At 46.1% G+C, this 17,537-nt stretch overlaps 1 protein-coding gene across 3 annotated transcripts; it reads left to right on the top strand.

Annotated features, from left to right (window-relative positions):
- Positions 1-320: 320 nt before the first annotated feature.
- Ddx25 (DEAD-box helicase 25) lies at positions 321-16,551 on the top strand. 3 transcript variants are annotated; one of them, XM_041657219.1, is made up of 12 exons: positions 321-541; positions 1,109-1,175; positions 1,429-1,473; positions 2,114-2,249; positions 2,922-3,014; positions 3,123-3,225; positions 4,621-4,735; positions 6,042-6,159; positions 12,559-12,796; positions 13,634-13,796; positions 14,839-15,027; positions 16,351-16,551. In XM_041657219.1, the coding sequence occupies exons 1-12, from the start codon at positions 479-481 to the stop codon at positions 16,410-16,412; spliced, it is 1,392 nt and encodes a 463-aa protein (XP_041513153.1). In that variant the 5' UTR covers positions 321-478; the 3' UTR covers positions 16,413-16,551. The 3 variants fall into 3 exon arrangements, with proteins under 3 accessions (XP_041513153.1, XP_041513152.1, XP_041513154.1); XM_041657218.1 differs by having other exon boundaries at positions 326-541; positions 5,982-6,159; XM_041657220.1 differs by having other exon boundaries at positions 480-541; positions 1,132-1,175; positions 5,982-6,159.
- Positions 16,552-17,537: the final 986 nt, after the last annotated feature.

Below are 17,537 nucleotides of genomic sequence, written 5' to 3'. Positions count from 1 at the left end.
TAGAATAAAAATTAAAATACGTGTATAGGAGGGCACATCAGAGAAACCCAGGGATGAGACAGATGTCTGCACTTGGATTCTGCTTTCTTTCCGAACCTCCAGTCAAATCCCTCTGTTCTTCCACTGCCCTGTGCAATCTCACACCTTTTATGACCAGGCGGAGCTGTCCGGGGAGACACCAGCAAGAGAGCCTGCAGCGCGGTGCGGGTACCGCCTCCGTGCTCAGTTTCTCTCTGCTGTGCCGATGGCCGGCTGGCCAAACGGAAAGCTCGCGGGTGCCCCGCACGGCTGCGCCCCGCACCTTGCTCTCCCTCCGCCCGCCCCGCGCTGGGCCCGCGCCTGCGCAGTGCGCCGCGCCACGGGTGGTCGCGAGGCGGACGCCGGTCCCGAAGCCTAACCATTGGTCACTGAGCCGAGCCGGCGCTTCCCCGCGCGGGGGCGGCAGCACGTGCCGGGGGCGAGAGCGGAGACCACAGCTATGGCGTCGTTACTTTGGGGAGGCGACGCTGGGGCGGCAGAGAACGAGCGGCTAAACAGCCACGTAACCGCCGCTGAGCAGGGGAGGGCCCACGGGCGGGAGCTAGAACAAGGACTCCCGAGGGAAGTCCCCTGGGAGGGGGAGCGCCCCTCTGGCGTTTGGAGTGGGGTGTCAGGTGATGGGGGAGGTGTGGGCAGGGGTGGAAGGACCACGGGAAAGGACCCTCCCAGAGGAAGGGCAGACCTTGGGTTTGAAAGGGCGAAGACCCCTGGAAATACAGATAGAGGACACAGCTGCTGGTCCTAGCACTGCTGAGTTTTCTCCTCTCCTGATTTTCACCATTTAGCAGGTTTCCCTTCTTCGTAGCCACCTTTCCCTTGTAGGTGTTGTGAACCACCTTTCATCCAGGTACTGCCCATATTCAGACTAAGAGAGCTCCAGACGATATTGGAAACTCACCCTTTTGTAGGATAATTCATCCAGTGGCCCGACTGATGAAATCGTTAATCCTTAACATTGCAAAGGAAGCTGTTTGGGGTGGTCTTCCCTCCCGCTGCTGTAGGATAGCACCAGGCTTGCTGCTTGATGTCCTGCTTCCTAACATTGGTTGAAATTTGTGCCTTTCAATAGTTTTCAAATCTCGTCCACCCCAGAAAGAACCTCCGTGGTATTAGAAGTACCACAGTCCCAAACATAGGTGAGTGCTGTTAGACTAAAGTAGACTCTCTTAATTAAACATCTTTGCTTTCCCCCAGTATCTGCCAGTTGAAACAGCTTCGGCTCCTTTAATTTTGCATGCACAACCGTCCCCTACCTTCCCAATCACTTTATCTCCCTAGAAGTGACTCTGTCTGCATACACTATAAAACCGGTGAGAAATTTTAAGAGTCCACTGTATTTCTTTTCAACCTTTTTTCTTTACATTCATTGTTTTTCTTTTGCCATTTTAGACGGCTCTCTTAACGCTGAAGAGGAAGATGAAGAAGACGATGTAGGTAAGAGACGTTTGTTTGCACGTGCTTTCTGGCGTTGCTCCGTTTATCATCACTTCAGGAATGTTAATGAATAGGATTGCATTCGGAAAGCACTGTCTTTGCTTTATTTTTGTTTTGTTTTTGTTTTTCGAGACAGGGTTTCTTTGTGGCTTTGGAGCTTGTCCTGGAACTAGCTCTGTAGACCAGGCTGGTCTCGAACTCACAGAGATCCTCCTGCCTCTGCCTCCCGAGTGCTGGGATTAAAGGCGTGCACCACCATCGCCCGGCCATTTGCTTTATTTTGAATGAATACTATCAGACAAAAATACTAAGTTAGGAGGGGTGTATTTCTTTAGACAAGATGAAAACTGCAAGGAGTGGGTTAAGAATATTCAGTTTTGCAAGGAAGAAATATTCAGTCCTGTCATGATTCAATGTTGGTTTGCTCAAGGTCAGGGGTTGGTGCAACAGAGCATAAGAAACTGGATCTTTGTAAAAGAGGGCATTCTCGCTGCTATGGAATTCCTTCTAGAACTTTCTGTAGAAGAAAGATGAGACTAAGCTGTAGTTGTTTTTTGTATACTTTACTGTGTGGGAGAAAGCAGTTAATTAGATGCCATTCAGGAGGTTTGATGCCTTTTTTTTATTTTTGCTTTTCTAGTGGATTTGGCAGCCAATTCACTCTTAAACAAATTAATCCGTCAGTCCTTAGTAGAATCCAGCCATCGAGTAGAAGTCCTACAAAAGGATCCCAGCTCTCCACTCTACTCGGTGAAAACCTTTGAAGAACTACGGCTGTGAGTACCTTGACTCTTAGTGCGTAAGAAGGCGCGTGTTAGCTACAGCTGTGAGTACCTTGACTCTTAGTGCGTAAGAAGGCGCGTGTTAGCTACAGCTGTGAGTACCTTGACTCTTAGTGCGTAAGAAGGCGCGTGTTAGCTACAGCTGTGAGTACCTTAACTCTTAGTGCCTAAGAAGCTTATGTCAGCAAGCACTAACTAGGATGCTGGCACTAAAACCACCAGAATCCCGTTTATTCTCTAGTATGCTGTAGTCAAATAGATGGTATAATATTACATGTCATTAAGCTATAACTCAAGGTGTTGAGGTGAGGAGGAAAGAGCATCCTGCTTGTGGGCGGCACTGTCTCGTGGGCTGGGGTCTCTGAGGAACAGGTAGGGCAGGAGAAAGCCGGCCGAGTGGCAGCACACAGGGAGAGCAGCAGCCTGACTCTCTTCACCTGTATGCCCTCCCCCACCATAGTGGACTCTCCCCTTTCTCAAACCATGAGCTAAAATAAATCCTCCTGAAGTTGCTCTGTCAGGCACTGTGTCAGAACAGTCCCAGTGCTCAGCTGCAAAGTGTACACTTCCGAATGTGGTACACGCTGACCACAGAGGCTTTGCATGTCTGGGAATTTTATTTATTTAGCTACCTATGTATTCATCTGTTTATTTATTATTTTACAGAAAGGAAGAGTTACTAAAAGGGATTTATGCAATGGGATTTAACAGACCATCCAAAATCCAAGAGATGGCCCTCCCGATGATGCTCGCACATCCGTGAGTTTACAGGGTAGTGGTCTTCCAAGTTGGTTGGTTTTGGTTTCTTCTATTTATACCCAGGATCTTGTGCTCAGTTTATACCCAGTCCTCTCCTCCGTTTCACAGTCCCCAGAACCTCATAGCACAGAGCCAGTCTGGAACGGGGAAAACAGCTGCCTTTGTCTTAGCGATGCTCAGCAGAGTGAATGCCTTGGAGCTGTTCCCACAGGTAAGGAAGGGCAGTGGTGGAATCATTGTGACTGCCATGCCAGCAACGTTTCAGCAGTGCCAGGTCTTTCCGCAAATATTAGGGTTACTGCCGGAAAATGAAGACTAGGCATTCCTTCCTAAAATCCTAGCGCCCTGGGTAGAGTATGGGGATAATAACGAGTGATGCCCAGCCCCAGCCTTAGAGTCCAGCTGCCTCCAGTCCCAGCCTTGCCACCGCTGCCCACCTAGCTGAGTGTCCGTTTCTCAGCGTCTGTTTCCTTCCTGTAAAGCCATCTCTCTAAAGACATGGCTGCTCATTGACCCATTCATGCTGGACTCCCCACACCCACACAGTGCCTGGATCATAGAGGCAGTTCATTAAGCATTGAATGATAACTGGGTGTGTAAGTGTGTGTTCTCCTCCTAAAGTCACCTGCCCTTTTTAGCACTATGCTTGGTTTTAAGTAGGCATGTAGTGATGGCGGCTGCTTAGCTGTAGGGTCAGAAAGACATACAATTCCCTCATTTCTCAGAGTGTCTTCCTATCATCACAGTGCCTGGTTGAGGCACCCAGCTCACAGTTCTGGCCTCATTTCTTTTTCACAAAAAAGAAATCTGGTACTGTTTCCCTTTTTCCTCCAAAGGGCACCAGAAAGTTCTTTCATGGGCTGACTTCCCATATGTGATAAAAAGCCTTCCTCCGGCAGCGATTCCTATAAATTGTAGATGTGTGTGATGGAGGCCACGCCCAGGGAGTGTGCTTTCCACATAAGGTTATTGATTTTAGTATCCATTAAATTATTCAGTGTTTGAGCCCTTGTTTTGAAAATGTGTGTGGAAACTATTTCAGTGCTTTGGTAGTTACCTTCTCTACCATAGACCCTGAACATGAACACTTTAAATATCATCAGTTTCTTCCACTGGCGTCTTCATTCAACAGTCACCATTTCTATGGGAGGGCATAGAAGGGGAATATTATCCTGGCAGGATTATGCATCTATAATATGGATTAAAAGCAGATCATGCCGGAACAGGCAGACTCTTAGGAGCAAGTAGAAGGTGATAGGTATTGTATGCTGTGGTTCGTCATGCCTTCTTCATGGACTCCCAGCTCGCTACATCCTTTTCTCTCTCCATCAAAAGACAGTGACCAGTAACTTGCGTTTCTAAATAGCCCCATAGAGAGAAGTATATAAAGTAACTATTTCTTTTCCCTTCAGCTCCAATGCCCCTAGTATTCACCTCAAACCTGTCAGCTACTTATCAACTGCCAAATTATATTCGATTTAAAATGTCTCATCAGCTAGAATCTTCAGTGCCATTTCTGTGACTCTTCCCGTACAACTTTTAACTGTGGTTCCAATGTGAACAGTGGCTTGTATGAACCTGCCCCCTCCCCTCTTCTGTCTCACAGTGCCTCTGCCTGGCTCCCACCTATGAACTGGCTCTGCAGACTGGCCGTGTGGTTGAAAGGATGGGGAAATTCTGTGTGGATGTTGAAGTGATGTATGCCATTCGAGGAAATCGAAGTATGTATCAGTCAGCCTGTCTTGGCTACTTGTTAAATCCTGGCTTCACACCTAGCTCCTCTGCTTTCTCACCTCTGAAGTGGGGGAAATATCTCTCAATGAAGCAGTCCAGGCTTAAGCACTGGTGCAGCCTGGCGTAAAATGAGGGCACAGCAAACAAGTTCACATCTTGTAAGAGGATGCTGTTTTTATGGTCTGCTTTTTGAGACTTGATGGTTTTGTGCCAAACAAGTTTTATTGGAGATTTTTTACTAAAATTCTACATGCTTATCATGGAAACTGAGATGTTTAAAGGACGAAGATGGGGAGATGGAAGTCTGCACTGCTTTGCCCCAGGAGGGGACAGGAGCATCATCTGCATGGTTGTTTCCTTGTGTGCTCACAACCCAGAAACCCGTCACACCACCCTCCGACTGGCTCCCCAGCATCACGTGTTTTTTGCATCTAGATTATTACTGAATATTTTTGTTAATTCCCATTTGGAAAGGCTTTGTTGTTTGGAGGGTTTGGTTTTGATTTGGGGTGCCGGAGATAGACACTGGGCCACGGGCATGCTAGCTAAGTGCTCTCACCCTGAGTGTCCCCCAGCTCCTGTAGCTGAATGGGGTCTCCCAGTTCATGCAGTGACAGACTGGCTGTGCGCGTCACCCCTACTGCAGTCTCCAGAACAACTGGCATCTTTTCCTGTACTGCCACACCTAACCAGTGTCCCCTTAGCCTTGCCATTAGTCCCCTGGGACAATAGAAATGTGGAATGTGGTTTTGTTTATTTGCTTTTGATTTTTGTTTTTGTTGTTGTTTGGTTGGTTTTTGTTTCATTGGGGAGGGGTTGGGTTGTTTTATTTTGTTTTGGTTTTGGTTTTTTTGAGACAATGTCTCACTGTGTTGCCCAGGCCGGTCGGTCTTGAACTTACGTGAGCAAGAGATCACCTCACTTCAGCTTTCTGAATGGCTGGGCTTACAGAATGTCACAGTATCCATTTTATCAAAGCATAGCTTTTTAAATGACCACGGAGCACCATCAAATATATAGGACTATTATTATAATAACCTTAGAACTTTGGAACCCATCCTAAAATTCTGCAGCATCTAAATACATCCATGCCCCTTGGGGTTTGCACTTGGGAAATGATGCTGTATTTCTCTCACCACCAAGCACTATATCATATCACCCTGGCCTGTGCCCTGTGACAGTGAGTCGAGCTGTTTTTATCTACAGGAACACTTAAAACCCTTTTCTCCACAGTTCCTAGGGGCACTGAAGTCACCAAACAGATTATAATTGGTACTCCTGGGACTGTCCTAGATTGGTGTTTCAAGCGAAAATTGATTGATTTGACTAAGATCCGTGTATTTGTCCTGGATGAAGCAGATGTGATGATTGACACCCAAGGATTCTCAGATCAGAGTATTCGTATCCAAAGGTAATCTGCACGTTCATCCGTTCCTCCTGGATTTTCAGGCTAAATGATCAGTTGTGTTTGTCTGCCCTTCCTAATCACTTCCTTTGCTTGATTTCTTGCCGTCTTCACCTTCGGACTGACTCTGGGTTTTCAGCAGCTCAGGGACCCCTCAGACAGCTACAGTGCCTGCCTTCACCCTGTGGTATGCCCCTCTGCCATACCTTTGTTGGCGTGCAGGCCTACAGGTGAAGTGTGTGTCCTGGATCACACCAAGTGTTGCCAGTCATGTTTATACCCCGAGCAGAATCCAATTGGAATCTGCTGAAGGCTGCTGGAGGCGTGGTGGCTAATGAGCTAGAATAGAAAGTACGTGGTGATGGAGCAGGTCTGGCCCTGCTTCTAAGTTTTAAGTGAATCATCTGTTTCCCCCGATTTCTCTGCCAGATCACCCGAAGGGCTTCTGGTAACACAGTTCTGGGCCTTCTCACACTTACTGCATTGAGATTTGGAGAGGGAAGTTAAGAATCCACATTGCTCTTTTTTGTTCCTTTCTTTCTTAATAAAGTTAAGGTGGTGGCTCACGCCTTTAATCCTTGCACTTAGGAGGCAGAGGCAGGTGGATCTCTGTGAGTTGGAGGCCAGTTTGATTTACAAAGCAAGTTCCAGAATAGCCAGAAGAAACCCACAGAGAAACCCAGTCTCAAGTGGGAGAAAGTAGTATTTACTCAATTTTAAATTCAACTTTATTGAGAGTCTGATTATGAGAGCAACAGTCCCCACCTGCTCAGTCCCGAGAACATGTCTGTCTTTTCTGATGTCGATCTTCAGATCTTAAATAATATGCTCACCTTACTGTTACCTGATGTAAAGTCTTTGTCTCGTCAGTGTAGAAAGTAGGCCTGAATTCTTTTAAACTACAACCCTTGTCCATTCCGTTTCCTCTCAGTGCTTAAATTTTAAGAGTTTGACTATGCCAACCCTGTTTTTATCCTTCTAAGCACACGCATGTGAACACAGGCACTGTTCACTGCTGGGCCCAGCATGGTTGTGGTAGTATTATTTTTTATTGTACAAGTTTTCCTCTAGAGTTGTTGTCTATTGCCTTTTTCCTGTGCATTATCCCTGTGTAAGGATTTTTAGCTTTTCCCTAACCATTCTGTCATGCATGTCATATGCAAGTGGTTTCTTCACATAGTCAAATCATGCTTTTATCTTTAAAGTGTTTAATTATTTCTTTTATGTTTGAGATTATAATCTGATTACATTATTTCCTCCTTTGCTTTCCTCCCTCCAAACCATCCATGTACCCCTCTTTACTCTCTTTCAAATCCATGGCCTCTATTTTTAATTGTTGTTAGATACATATATTATATGTTTGTACATACCTTCCTTAGTAAAACCTGCTTGGTCTGCGAAATGTTACCTGTATGTGTGTTTTCAGGGCTGACCATTTGGTACTGGGCAACCAATTGGTGCACTCTGCCCTGGGGAAGGCTGTTCTCCTGCTCTCAGCATTGCTTGCTGTCTGTAGTGCTTTGTGTAGGGCTGAAGCCCTCAGATACTTGTAGTCCTCACCCCAGGAAACTTTCTTATTGCAGCAGACAGAAAGCATTATACAAAACCACAGCTGATCAAAATGTAGTTGTAGAGCCAAGTCCCATTGGATACCTCTACAGAAATCTAAGGCTCAGAGATTGCTGAGGAAGAGGGGGGAAGAGGCTGTAAGAGTCCAAGGAACAGGTAGTCTGCTGTGATACTGTGTTTCCTAGTAATGTCAAAAGCTACACCCACAAAGCATCACTGACAAGACTGCATCAACAGGAGTTTAGCGAGGACAGCAGTAGGAGACATGCCAGAGTGGATGGAGGAAAGACCATGAGGCCTCAAATCATGCTTTTAATCCACTGACTTCTGTATCTCAGGGTCTCCCTCTCCTGCCTGTGTGGGTGTCCAGGCCTGCTGTGTAGCTGAATCATGGCTGTGCTGTTGGTTCATTGGCTGCCTTGCATTTCCCAGTTCCTGAGCGCTTGTGTAATCTCCCTAATGTGCTGGGTTGTATTTTCTGGTCTCTTTTCTAAAGCATATAAGAAGTTCATGGTTTGGTTTTTTTGCTTGTATGTGTCTTGGCATGTTTTTATTGTCTTGTAAACCTGGTTTTTGACTGGTATTTATTGCATAGGAATCCTGTATTAAAAACCATTCTTCCTCCAATTTCAGATGCTTATTGAAAAACAAAACAGTTTTCTGGGGTAACTTTATATATAATTAGCCCTGTGAGTGTCTGCTTCTGTGGCTGAAAGATTTGGTGTCACCCTGCTCTCCCAGACCTTGTCCTTAGCCTACCACTGGGTCTGCTGCCACCTCCGTATCCTGATATTTCTCACTGGAGTTTGTTGACTTTTATTATCGAACCTTGTGCCTGCAAGTTCTGGAAATTCTCGGAAGGTTTTTTTTTTTTTCATAGAATGACCAACTGTTGAGAAAGCCAGTGTAGGACACAGTCATTGCAAATAAGAAGCATTAAAAATGGAGCCGGGCGGTGGTGGCGCACGCCTTTAATCCCAGCACTCGGGAGGCAGAGGCAGGCGGATCTCTGTGAGTTCGAGACCAGCCTGGTCTACAAGAGCTAGTTCCAGGACAGGCTCCAAAACCACAGAGAAACCCTGTCTCGAAAAACCAAAAAAAAAAAAAAAAAAAAAGGAAATAATTACACATGTGTTACTAAAGCAGGGTGCCATTTCTGTTTCCAGGTGACCCATTCTCTGTTCTCCTTCTCACTGTGTTTCCAGTTTGGAGAAGAACATCTGTCTTTCACCCATTGTACATCTTTCCAGAGCCACCAAAAGTATTGTCACCACGTGAGCACATGTCCTCATAGCTAAAGATCTTAACTGCGTGTAAACTTTAAACTGAAAAGTGGCCCAAACTTGGAGAATGAAAGGCTCAATATTAGGGTCAGATACTGTGTGCTTTTTAAGATGTCAGGTGCTAATTATGCAAGACATGTAGCTGTTAGGACCATTCTTGTTTGTTTGGTAAGGAGTTTGTGGAATGAATAGAATTTGCCAGAATTTATATTTACACTCTACCATTAGTTTATGTTTGAATGAGATGTGAGCAAACCTGTCTTTTATTTTATGAAAAGTTCATAGATATCATCTCCATTTTAAAATTTTAGTATCTTACACTGTGTGTGTGTGTGTGTGTGTGTGTGTGTGTGTGTGTTGAGAAAGACTTTTTTGCTGTAGCCTGAGCTGATCTAGGACTATGTATCTATATCCAGCTTATTCTCAAACTCATGACAATCCTACTACTTCAGCCTCCTAAATGCTGAGATTACAGGTGTGAGCCAACATGCTTAACAGGGGGCATGTTTTTGTTGCTGGGATTTGGTGTAGCATGGGATTACATGTCTGACACAGATTTAGTAGAATCAACTCTCACACCGAAAGCTGTGTCCTCTGTTACCAGTTCTTCGGCCTTTGTTTTTGCTCCCAGGATGTTTTATTTAGGCCTATAAACGGGTCTCCCCCAACCCTTTATTTTCTCTTACAGTATATCCTGATTATAGTTTCCCCTTCCTTCACTCCTCCAAGTTCCTCCCCATTCCCTGCTCCTCCAGATCCACTCCCTTTCTGTCTCTCATTAGAAACTAAGCTTGACAAAATAAAATACAACAAGGTGAAGAAAAACTTTCATATCAAAATTGGACATGGTGACCCAACAGGAGGAAAAGAGACAGAAGAGCAGGTACCAGAGTCAGAGACCCACTTGTTCTCACACACAGGAGTCCCATAAAAACATTAAGCTGAAAGCTTTAATATATACTCAGAGGACCGGGTGCAGACCTGTGTCTGCTCTGTGCATAGTATCTAGGTGCATGGAATAAGTATACATGTCAAGCATTTACTGAAAATAAGTCATAAATAGATTTATTTTAAAAGCCTTTAGTAAGCATATAATTTTATCATTAGTGATAAATTTGCATAATGATGAGATAGGTGTGCCTTTTATATCAAGAATGAAATATTGTCTGAAACAAAGCTTATTCAGTATTTTCTAGAGTTGCTATGTTTAAATTGCCAATGCTGAAAGTACCTCTTTTTGTAAGTATTTAATACAAGCAGTGGAAATGTGTTTCACACCATTTTGGAAATTGTTAGAAATTTTTTCTAATTCCAAGCCACAGTTACGATTTTTTTTTCTTAATGAAACTGAAGTCAGCAACTTAAGCAGTTTTTAAAGTCAAACCACCCAGCAGTTACAGCATACTGACTTGAGACCATGCTGCACATATCTCTGTGAGAACAGAAAGCTGTGTAGGGCCCTCATCCACATACAGTGTACAGTATATACAGTAGTGACCAGTCTGAGCCAAGTGTCTCCAGCAGCACTTGCTGATAGTTTGTATGGCCTCAGTGGCAAACACAGCACAAGAGCCAAGACTGCAGTGAAGTTGCACTGTGCAGCCCAGGCAAGCTCTGCTAGAAACACCGCAGGTTCATGACGTGTTTGCCTTTGAATTCATTGTTGCAACCTATTTCACAATCCCCATGTTCAGTTACACAACCCAGACGGGGCCTCAGGCCACAGTAAGACACTGTACTGTAAGCCTTGGGCTGCAGCTACTCCATGTCATGGAAATGGATGCCAGGGACAACACGGTGACGCATGCTCATTTGGGTGCTATGGCTGAGGTAACTGAGGGGCTACTGTTTTCACAGCAGCACTCAGCCCTTGAGGAAGCCACATTTAAAAGTTTGGAGGTACTGCCTTTCTCTCTCTAAGCTTACAAGTCCGTCTCCACACTGACCTCTTAGATCCCTGGCCCTAGCGCCAAGTCTCAACGCATTCCTCCAGGTACTGTGTTCATCTGTGTTTGTTGTGCACTTCCCCTGTCTGAGGTTAAAATGCAGTCTCTGGCTTTCTTTTTCCTGTCTGGATCCTACTGGTGGTATTTTCTAGTTCTTTTCCACCGCTTCCTGTTCTTGTGTTCTGGATGCAGCACCTACCTTCCCTCACTGGGTACTAATTTCAGTATTTTTGTAGGGTATTGTTGCTGCTATTTTGTCTATTCTGTGTTGCAAAAGGAGCGGCGGGCTGCATTCCTGCTGGGATCCCAGCTCCCCAGCTAGTTTACACCTGAAATAATTACACGGAAACTGTATTCATTTAAACACTGCCTGGTCCATTGGTTCTAGCCTCTTATTGGCTAACTCTCACATATCTAATAATCTGTATGCCACCACGAGGTCGTGGCTTACCGGCATGAGTCTAGCCAGCATCCGTCTTGGGAAGGGGAATCATGGCATCTGCCTGACTCTGCTTTCTTTCTCCCAGCATTCTGTTCAGTCTACTCCACCTATCTGAATTCTGCCCTATCAAAAAGCCAAGGCAGTTTCTTTATTAACCAATGAAAGTAACACATAGACAGATGGCCCACCTACTCCAATTCTGAGTTTACAACATTGTCTAAACTGGCTGCTTGCCTGGTTTGTTTGCTGCATCTGCCTTTCACAAAGGTTGACCTTGCTTCTCTGCCAATACTTGCCTGCTCTTCCATAATCTGAGAGACTAAATTGCAGTAGCCAGCTCTCAAGGTCGATACCTTGAAAGCTTTACGTTAGGGGGATTGTCATGCGGGGGCATTGGAATAGAGATGTATGGTGTTCAGGTCTCCTTCCAGGTGGCAGAGCTCGGCTGCTGGCAGTTTGGGTGAGAAGAGGCTACCAGAAAGTATGCATGCTTTCATTTGGTTCGCTCCCTTTAGCCACGTGACTTATCTCCACCTACTATTAAGGCTCTTAGCTCCAAATATGGAATTTTTGCACTAGTCTCCTGGTAGTGTTTATCTGCTCAAGTGAGGGATCCAGCCATTCACTATGGCCAGAGATTAAGAGAGACTCCCCTCTTGCTACCCTCTAACCAGTAAGTTAATGTGTTTATGTTGTAAAGTAAATGAGTCAGAACTCAAGATTTAGTAGTCGAAGGGGGCTTCTGAAAAGGCCCCTTCTATTTCCTGCTTAGGAGGATACTGTATAATAATTGGAGCACTTGTGTTGGTTGCTCCCCACCCCCTGTTCTGATTCCCTTCTTCTGGTTGTTAAAACAAGTAGTTCACTGCATCCCCTTCGGATGTGTGCCAGTGTGAGACTCCTGACTGTAGGAGGAGATGGGCATGACTGCTGACCCTCCCGACTGCACGTCTGAACTTGGCTCTGAGATTCACATTCCATATATATTTTTCCAGATTCTTGGTGGCAGATAGGGACAGGCTGCTTGACTTGTGGTGTAAAGGTGGAGCTGATCACGGCACACAGCACCACATATGCTACGAGTGTGCACAGAGCAGCTGATGCCGGGGCTTGAAGGGCGACAGCCTGCTAGCTGGGTGACGGCCACCTTCCTTTTCTCTTCCAGAGCCTTACCCTCCGAATGCCAGATGCTCCTCTTCTCCGCGACCTTCGAGGACTCTGTGTGGCAGTTTGCGGAACGGATCATTCCTGACCCCAATGTTATCAAGTTACGAAAAGAGGAACTGACCCTAAACAACATCCGACAGTATTATGTGTTGTGTGAAAACAGAAAAGACAAGTATCAAGCCCTGTGTAACATCTATGGTGGCATCACCATTGGCCAAGCCATCATCTTCTGCCAGGCAAGCCTGCTGCCTGTGTCTTTGCCATGGACAGATCCCACACGAGCAGCGGGGAGACAGTACTAGGAATACATGCCATCTAGCCAGGCTCCATGTTCATTTTAACCCTCAGAACAACTTTGAGTAGAATCTCCAGTTTCAGGGCAGAACTTAGGAAGGTTGACTGATGGGATCTTAAATAAAGGTCCCTTTCAGAAGCCCTGCTGCTGACACCTCCACACATGGCTTGAGGTTTGCTGTAGCCTTTCCCTGTCCATGGTGTTACTTATACTGATGTCCCACTGCTTATTTTATGGGGGGGGGGGGGGTGTTGTGTTTTCTTTTTCCTCTCTGACACTTCATGTTCATATGTTTTATTCTCGTCCCCACCCTGTGAACATGCTAAGCCTTGGGAGCAGGTTGTTGAGATATGGCTCCTGCTTTCAGCTGGTCTCTGCTGCCCCAGGACAGCCATGGAAACTTGGCAGTGTCTTGGCTTTGCAGTTGTTTTCTTTTTGTTCCATTTAACAAAAACGATGCTGATGATGAAGAAGCAGAAATGGGGGAGCTATTTTATTGTGTACGTAAAGATGTTAATTGCATGGCTCCTGCACAGAACTCTTGTAGTGTTTGTTGGTTTGGTTTTGGCTTCAGTTTGTGGAAAAGAAGGCCAAAGCTTGGTCAGGTTGACAGAATATGATTCTTAGAATTGCAGAGAATGCCGTGCCACAGTCTAAGGCTTCTTGCAAGACTTAGAGAAGGGGGGAAACAAAACCCCTCCGCAGCTTTCACCCTACACCCGTGAGCATCCCAGGAGAGCCAGTCTGCTTTGACCTGCTGCTGTTCTGTCTCTCCCAGACCCGTCGCAACGCCAAATGGCTGACTGTGGAAATGATGCAGGATGGCCACCAGGTGTCCTTGCTGAGCGGGGAACTCACGGTGGAGCAGCGAGCATCCATCATCCAGAGGTTCCGAGACGGGAAAGAGAAAGTTCTGATAACAACCAATGTCTGTGCTCGAGGTATGTGAGAGTTGGGTGTCACTGTGAAGTGTATGCAGTGGTGTTTACACCACTGCAATCAAACTCAGAGCCTGCCACCCCCCAACATTGCCCTATCTCCTCCCAGCACGTTGCCTCTGGCAGCTGTTGATGAGATTTCAGTATTTCTCTGTCTCAGACTAATGCCTGAGTTGCATCATATAGTGTGTAGCCTCTGTGGCTGACTGTGTGTCCGCCTCACATGATGCTGGCTACATGCGGCAGTAGAAGGCTCGGAGCAGAGAGGGCAGCCTGTCAGCGTGGGGATGGAAGGCATAGAGGTATCCTAGGCAGCACGAGGGTTGAAAAGTATTGAAGGAAGGAAGATAGTTCAGCTTAGTTCTTAATGCTGGTATTGAACCCCAGACCCTGTGCTTGCAAGGTGGGAGCTCTACCACTGAGCCACGTCACCAGCCTGGAGAACAGTTCAGCTGGGTAGGGAAATACTTTGGAAAATGGCTGCCTGTGTAACTGGAGCTGAACATGAGGATGAGGTGAGCCTGTGCATGGCTGGATGGCTGGAGGAGTGTATGTTCTAGGTGTGGCCCAAGTGCCCTGGACATGGCTGTGGTGCCCATCCCGTGAGACTTTAGAGAAGTGGGAGAAGAGACAGAGGGGAAAACATTGTAGCGTGGGATGGAATGTGGAGGTGGTAACGGCTGGGGCAAGAGATGAAAAAGACCTGATGCGAACCCAGTCATGGGGTAGAGTTGAGCTGCACCCCATAATGGGTGAGAAGACCATGGACCTAGGAGGCTGCAGGGCACTTAGGCCACAGATTGGGAGGAGCTTGGCGAGGGTCTCTGTCTTCCGTTTCCCTGCTCACCTATACACATCCATGACTTGTGACTGTTTAGATTTCCGCAGATTTAGCATTCTTACCGAGCAGCACAGGCACCGAGTGTGCAAGCAGACTGATCTGTGTTATGACCCACTTGTGAGAATTCCTTTGGCAAATACAGTTCTTGGTGGGTTTGTCTTGAAGAAATTATTGCAAGACACCATAGTGCCTTTCTTCTCCTAGGAATTGATGTGAAGCAGGTCACCATCGTTGTGAACTTTGACCTTCCTATAAACCAGTCAGAAGAACCAGACTATGAGACTTACCTCCACCGTATAGGGCGGACAGGACGCTTTGGGAAAAAAGGTCTTGCCTTCAACATGATTGAAGTGGATAAACTGCCACTGCTCATGAAAATACAGGACCACTTCAGTAAGTAGCAGGCTTTCACATGTGCAGTGGGACCCACAGACTTACTCATACCAGCCATGAGGGCAGAGAGGGGTCGTGTGGAGCAGAGGTCGTGAGGGAATTGCTTCTAATTCATAGGATGAGAGTCATAACGTGGGCCAAGTAAACACATAATTCCTTTGTGGTTAAGTAGAAGTTGTACGTGTCAAGTAGAAGTCACATGAGCTCACTCTGCAGTCTGTAGAATTTTATGCCCAGAGAGCAGTACCACAAAGTAATGAACTCCTTTAGGATCTATTGTCTCCCAATTTCCACTTTCATAGTTTCTCCTTCTCTTGTCTCGCACTCTCTGACTCTCAGAAGTCCTGACTTGAGCTTTGTAACCCTTCCCCAGCCCCACCCCTAAACAAGCAGCCTCAGCTAGCCAACTGGGCCCCACAACTCGAAGAATGCCCTCACAGGAGCGTCAAGGGTTATATCACCCAGTAGTTGTACCCCCTCACCAGCAAAAGTCAAGTGTACTGGCACACACCTTTAATCCCAGTACTCAGGAGGCAGAGGCAGCCTGGTCTGCATAGTGAGTTCCAGGACAGGCAGAGCCACATAGTAAGAATTCGTCTTGAAACAAACAAGCAAAATTACTCCAAGCCCAAGAGAGCATAGATGTGAGCGGGGAGCGTGGCAGAAAGGCAGTAAGTGCCATTTTCCTGATGGGCCTTTGTTGTTAGCAGTGGGCACCCTCCCCAGGAAGTGGACTCATAGAACATTTGGGGTAGAATTTCAGGCTGACGGTGCACATCCCACTGACCCTCTAAAGGATTGCTTAGGCACCCCATCTTACATTCCCTGGAGTGGCTAGGAGATAAGGGTCCATGCAGGCTACCGCTGCCATGTTAACTCTTAAGTAACTACAGTGGGGAGGCGTGGTCCTCCCCAGCTTTTCTCACTGTCGGCATAGCCTCTTTTTCTCAAGTATCAGGACATGTACTTTCTCGATCCAGCCTATCTGTGCTGTGTTATTGTATGTGGGTCAACTATTTGATGTGTCACTTGTCCTGGGCTTTCTCTACAGAATGTCACAGGAGCAAGTGTGTGTTTGTTTGTTGAGACAGTCTCACTATGTAGACCTGGCTGTCCTGGAACTCACTATAGAGACTTGGCTGGCCGCACAGAGATCCACCTGCCTCTGCCTCCTGAGTGCTGGGATTAAGGGCGTGCGCCGCCACCACACCCTGCTTAGTTAGAAAAGGGTTATCTTCAAAGGTGTCACTGTTTTCGCTGGCTCGCGTGAACTTGCATTTAGGACCTGGGCTGAGACTGCTTCCTTTCTCTTTGTTCTTTCAGATAGCAATATTAAGCAGCTTGACCCAGAAGACTTGGATGAGATTGAAAAGATCGAATACTGAAGAAAGGCCTTTGTTGTTTGTGGGCTCTCCTAGTTTGTGTGAGAATGCTCCAGCAGGTTTTGAAGATAATTTTCTATGTTGAGGCTCTGTCAAGGTGAAAATGTCACAGATGAAAAAATAAATGTCATGATACTCTTCATTCTAAGAGACCTGAGGTCTTTTTGAACCAATTTGATTGAAAGCACGTGACCATTCTAAATGAGAACTCAAGATTGCATCTTCTCTCTTCAGGAACCATCTCCTCTGAGCTACTTATGAACCTGGCCACGAGGGGGCAGTAGAACATTACTGATTTTAGAATTCCAGCTGGAGACAGAAGCCACCCATTGTCAGGCCTCGCTGCACCTTGCCCTTTCTGCATATTAATTTCCCCATTCCTGCCCCATGCTCTCAGGTGAAAAGTACACTTTAAAATTTTCTGAGAGAACATTTTACCTTTTAATATTTTAAGTGACATCCAGAATTTCAGAATCTTTCCCTCTTCTGCTTGTTAACTGTCTTCAAATTAGGATTTATTCTGTCATGTTATATCATAGTCTTTGAAAATATGGTTTTATTCTAGACATTTCCCAAAAATGGGCAGTGAAGGCTTCAAAAACAAGAAGCGAGGACCTGGGGAGCTGCGGCTCAGAGGGTAGCGTGCTGGCTGTGTCTTTGTGCTAGCCTGAGAGTCTGAGTGTACATCCTTAGCCCCCACAGAAAGGCCAGACAGAGTTGGGAGCCGGAGACATAGATCTAGGAACTCACTGGAATGGCAAGCTCCTAGTGCAGTAAGAGACAGTGCCTCGGAACCATGCCCGCAAGCACCTGCGCTCACATGCACACCCCATACATGCGTGCATCACACAAATTCACCAAAAAAATTAAACAAAAGCAAAATAAACCCAGAAGTAACATGTCAGGGAATCAAAGATTTTGTTTATAAAAGCTTCATGGTAGCAGAGCATGGTGGTGCATACCTACAATCCCAGCATTCAAGGAGGAGAGTCAGGTGGATCGCCACAAGTTCAAGACCAGCCTAGTCAACACAGCAAGACCCTGTCCCAAAATTTAAAAAAGTTTGTTTCAAAGAAAAAATTAAATCTTCCACAATAATGTAGACCTATTTCTGCAAGCAAAAATGTT

Source organism: Microtus oregoni, unplaced genomic scaffold (genome assembly GCF_018167655.1).
Source record: "Microtus oregoni isolate MIOR12 unplaced genomic scaffold, Mior012 000008F_ref0000371, whole genome shotgun sequence".
In the NCBI taxonomy this organism is placed as follows: domain Eukaryota; kingdom Metazoa; phylum Chordata; class Mammalia; order Rodentia; family Cricetidae; genus Microtus; species Microtus oregoni.
Note: the sequence above shows the minus strand (reverse complement) of the source record. Positions and strands in the feature narration are given on the sequence as shown.

Excerpts from the sequence above, each read along its gene's own strand:
- Ddx25 (XM_041657218.1), top strand. The coding sequence starts at position 479 with ATGGCGTCGTTACTTTGGGGAGGCGACGCTGGGGCGGCAGAGAACGAG. Across the intron at positions 4,736-5,981 it reads TGCCATTCGAGGAAATCGAA|TTCCTAGGGGCACTGAAGTC; the intron begins GTATGTATCAGT and ends TTTTCTCCACAG. Across the intron at positions 15,028-16,350 it reads GAAAATACAGGACCACTTCA|ATAGCAATATTAAGCAGCTT; the intron begins GTAAGTAGCAGG and ends TTGTTCTTTCAG.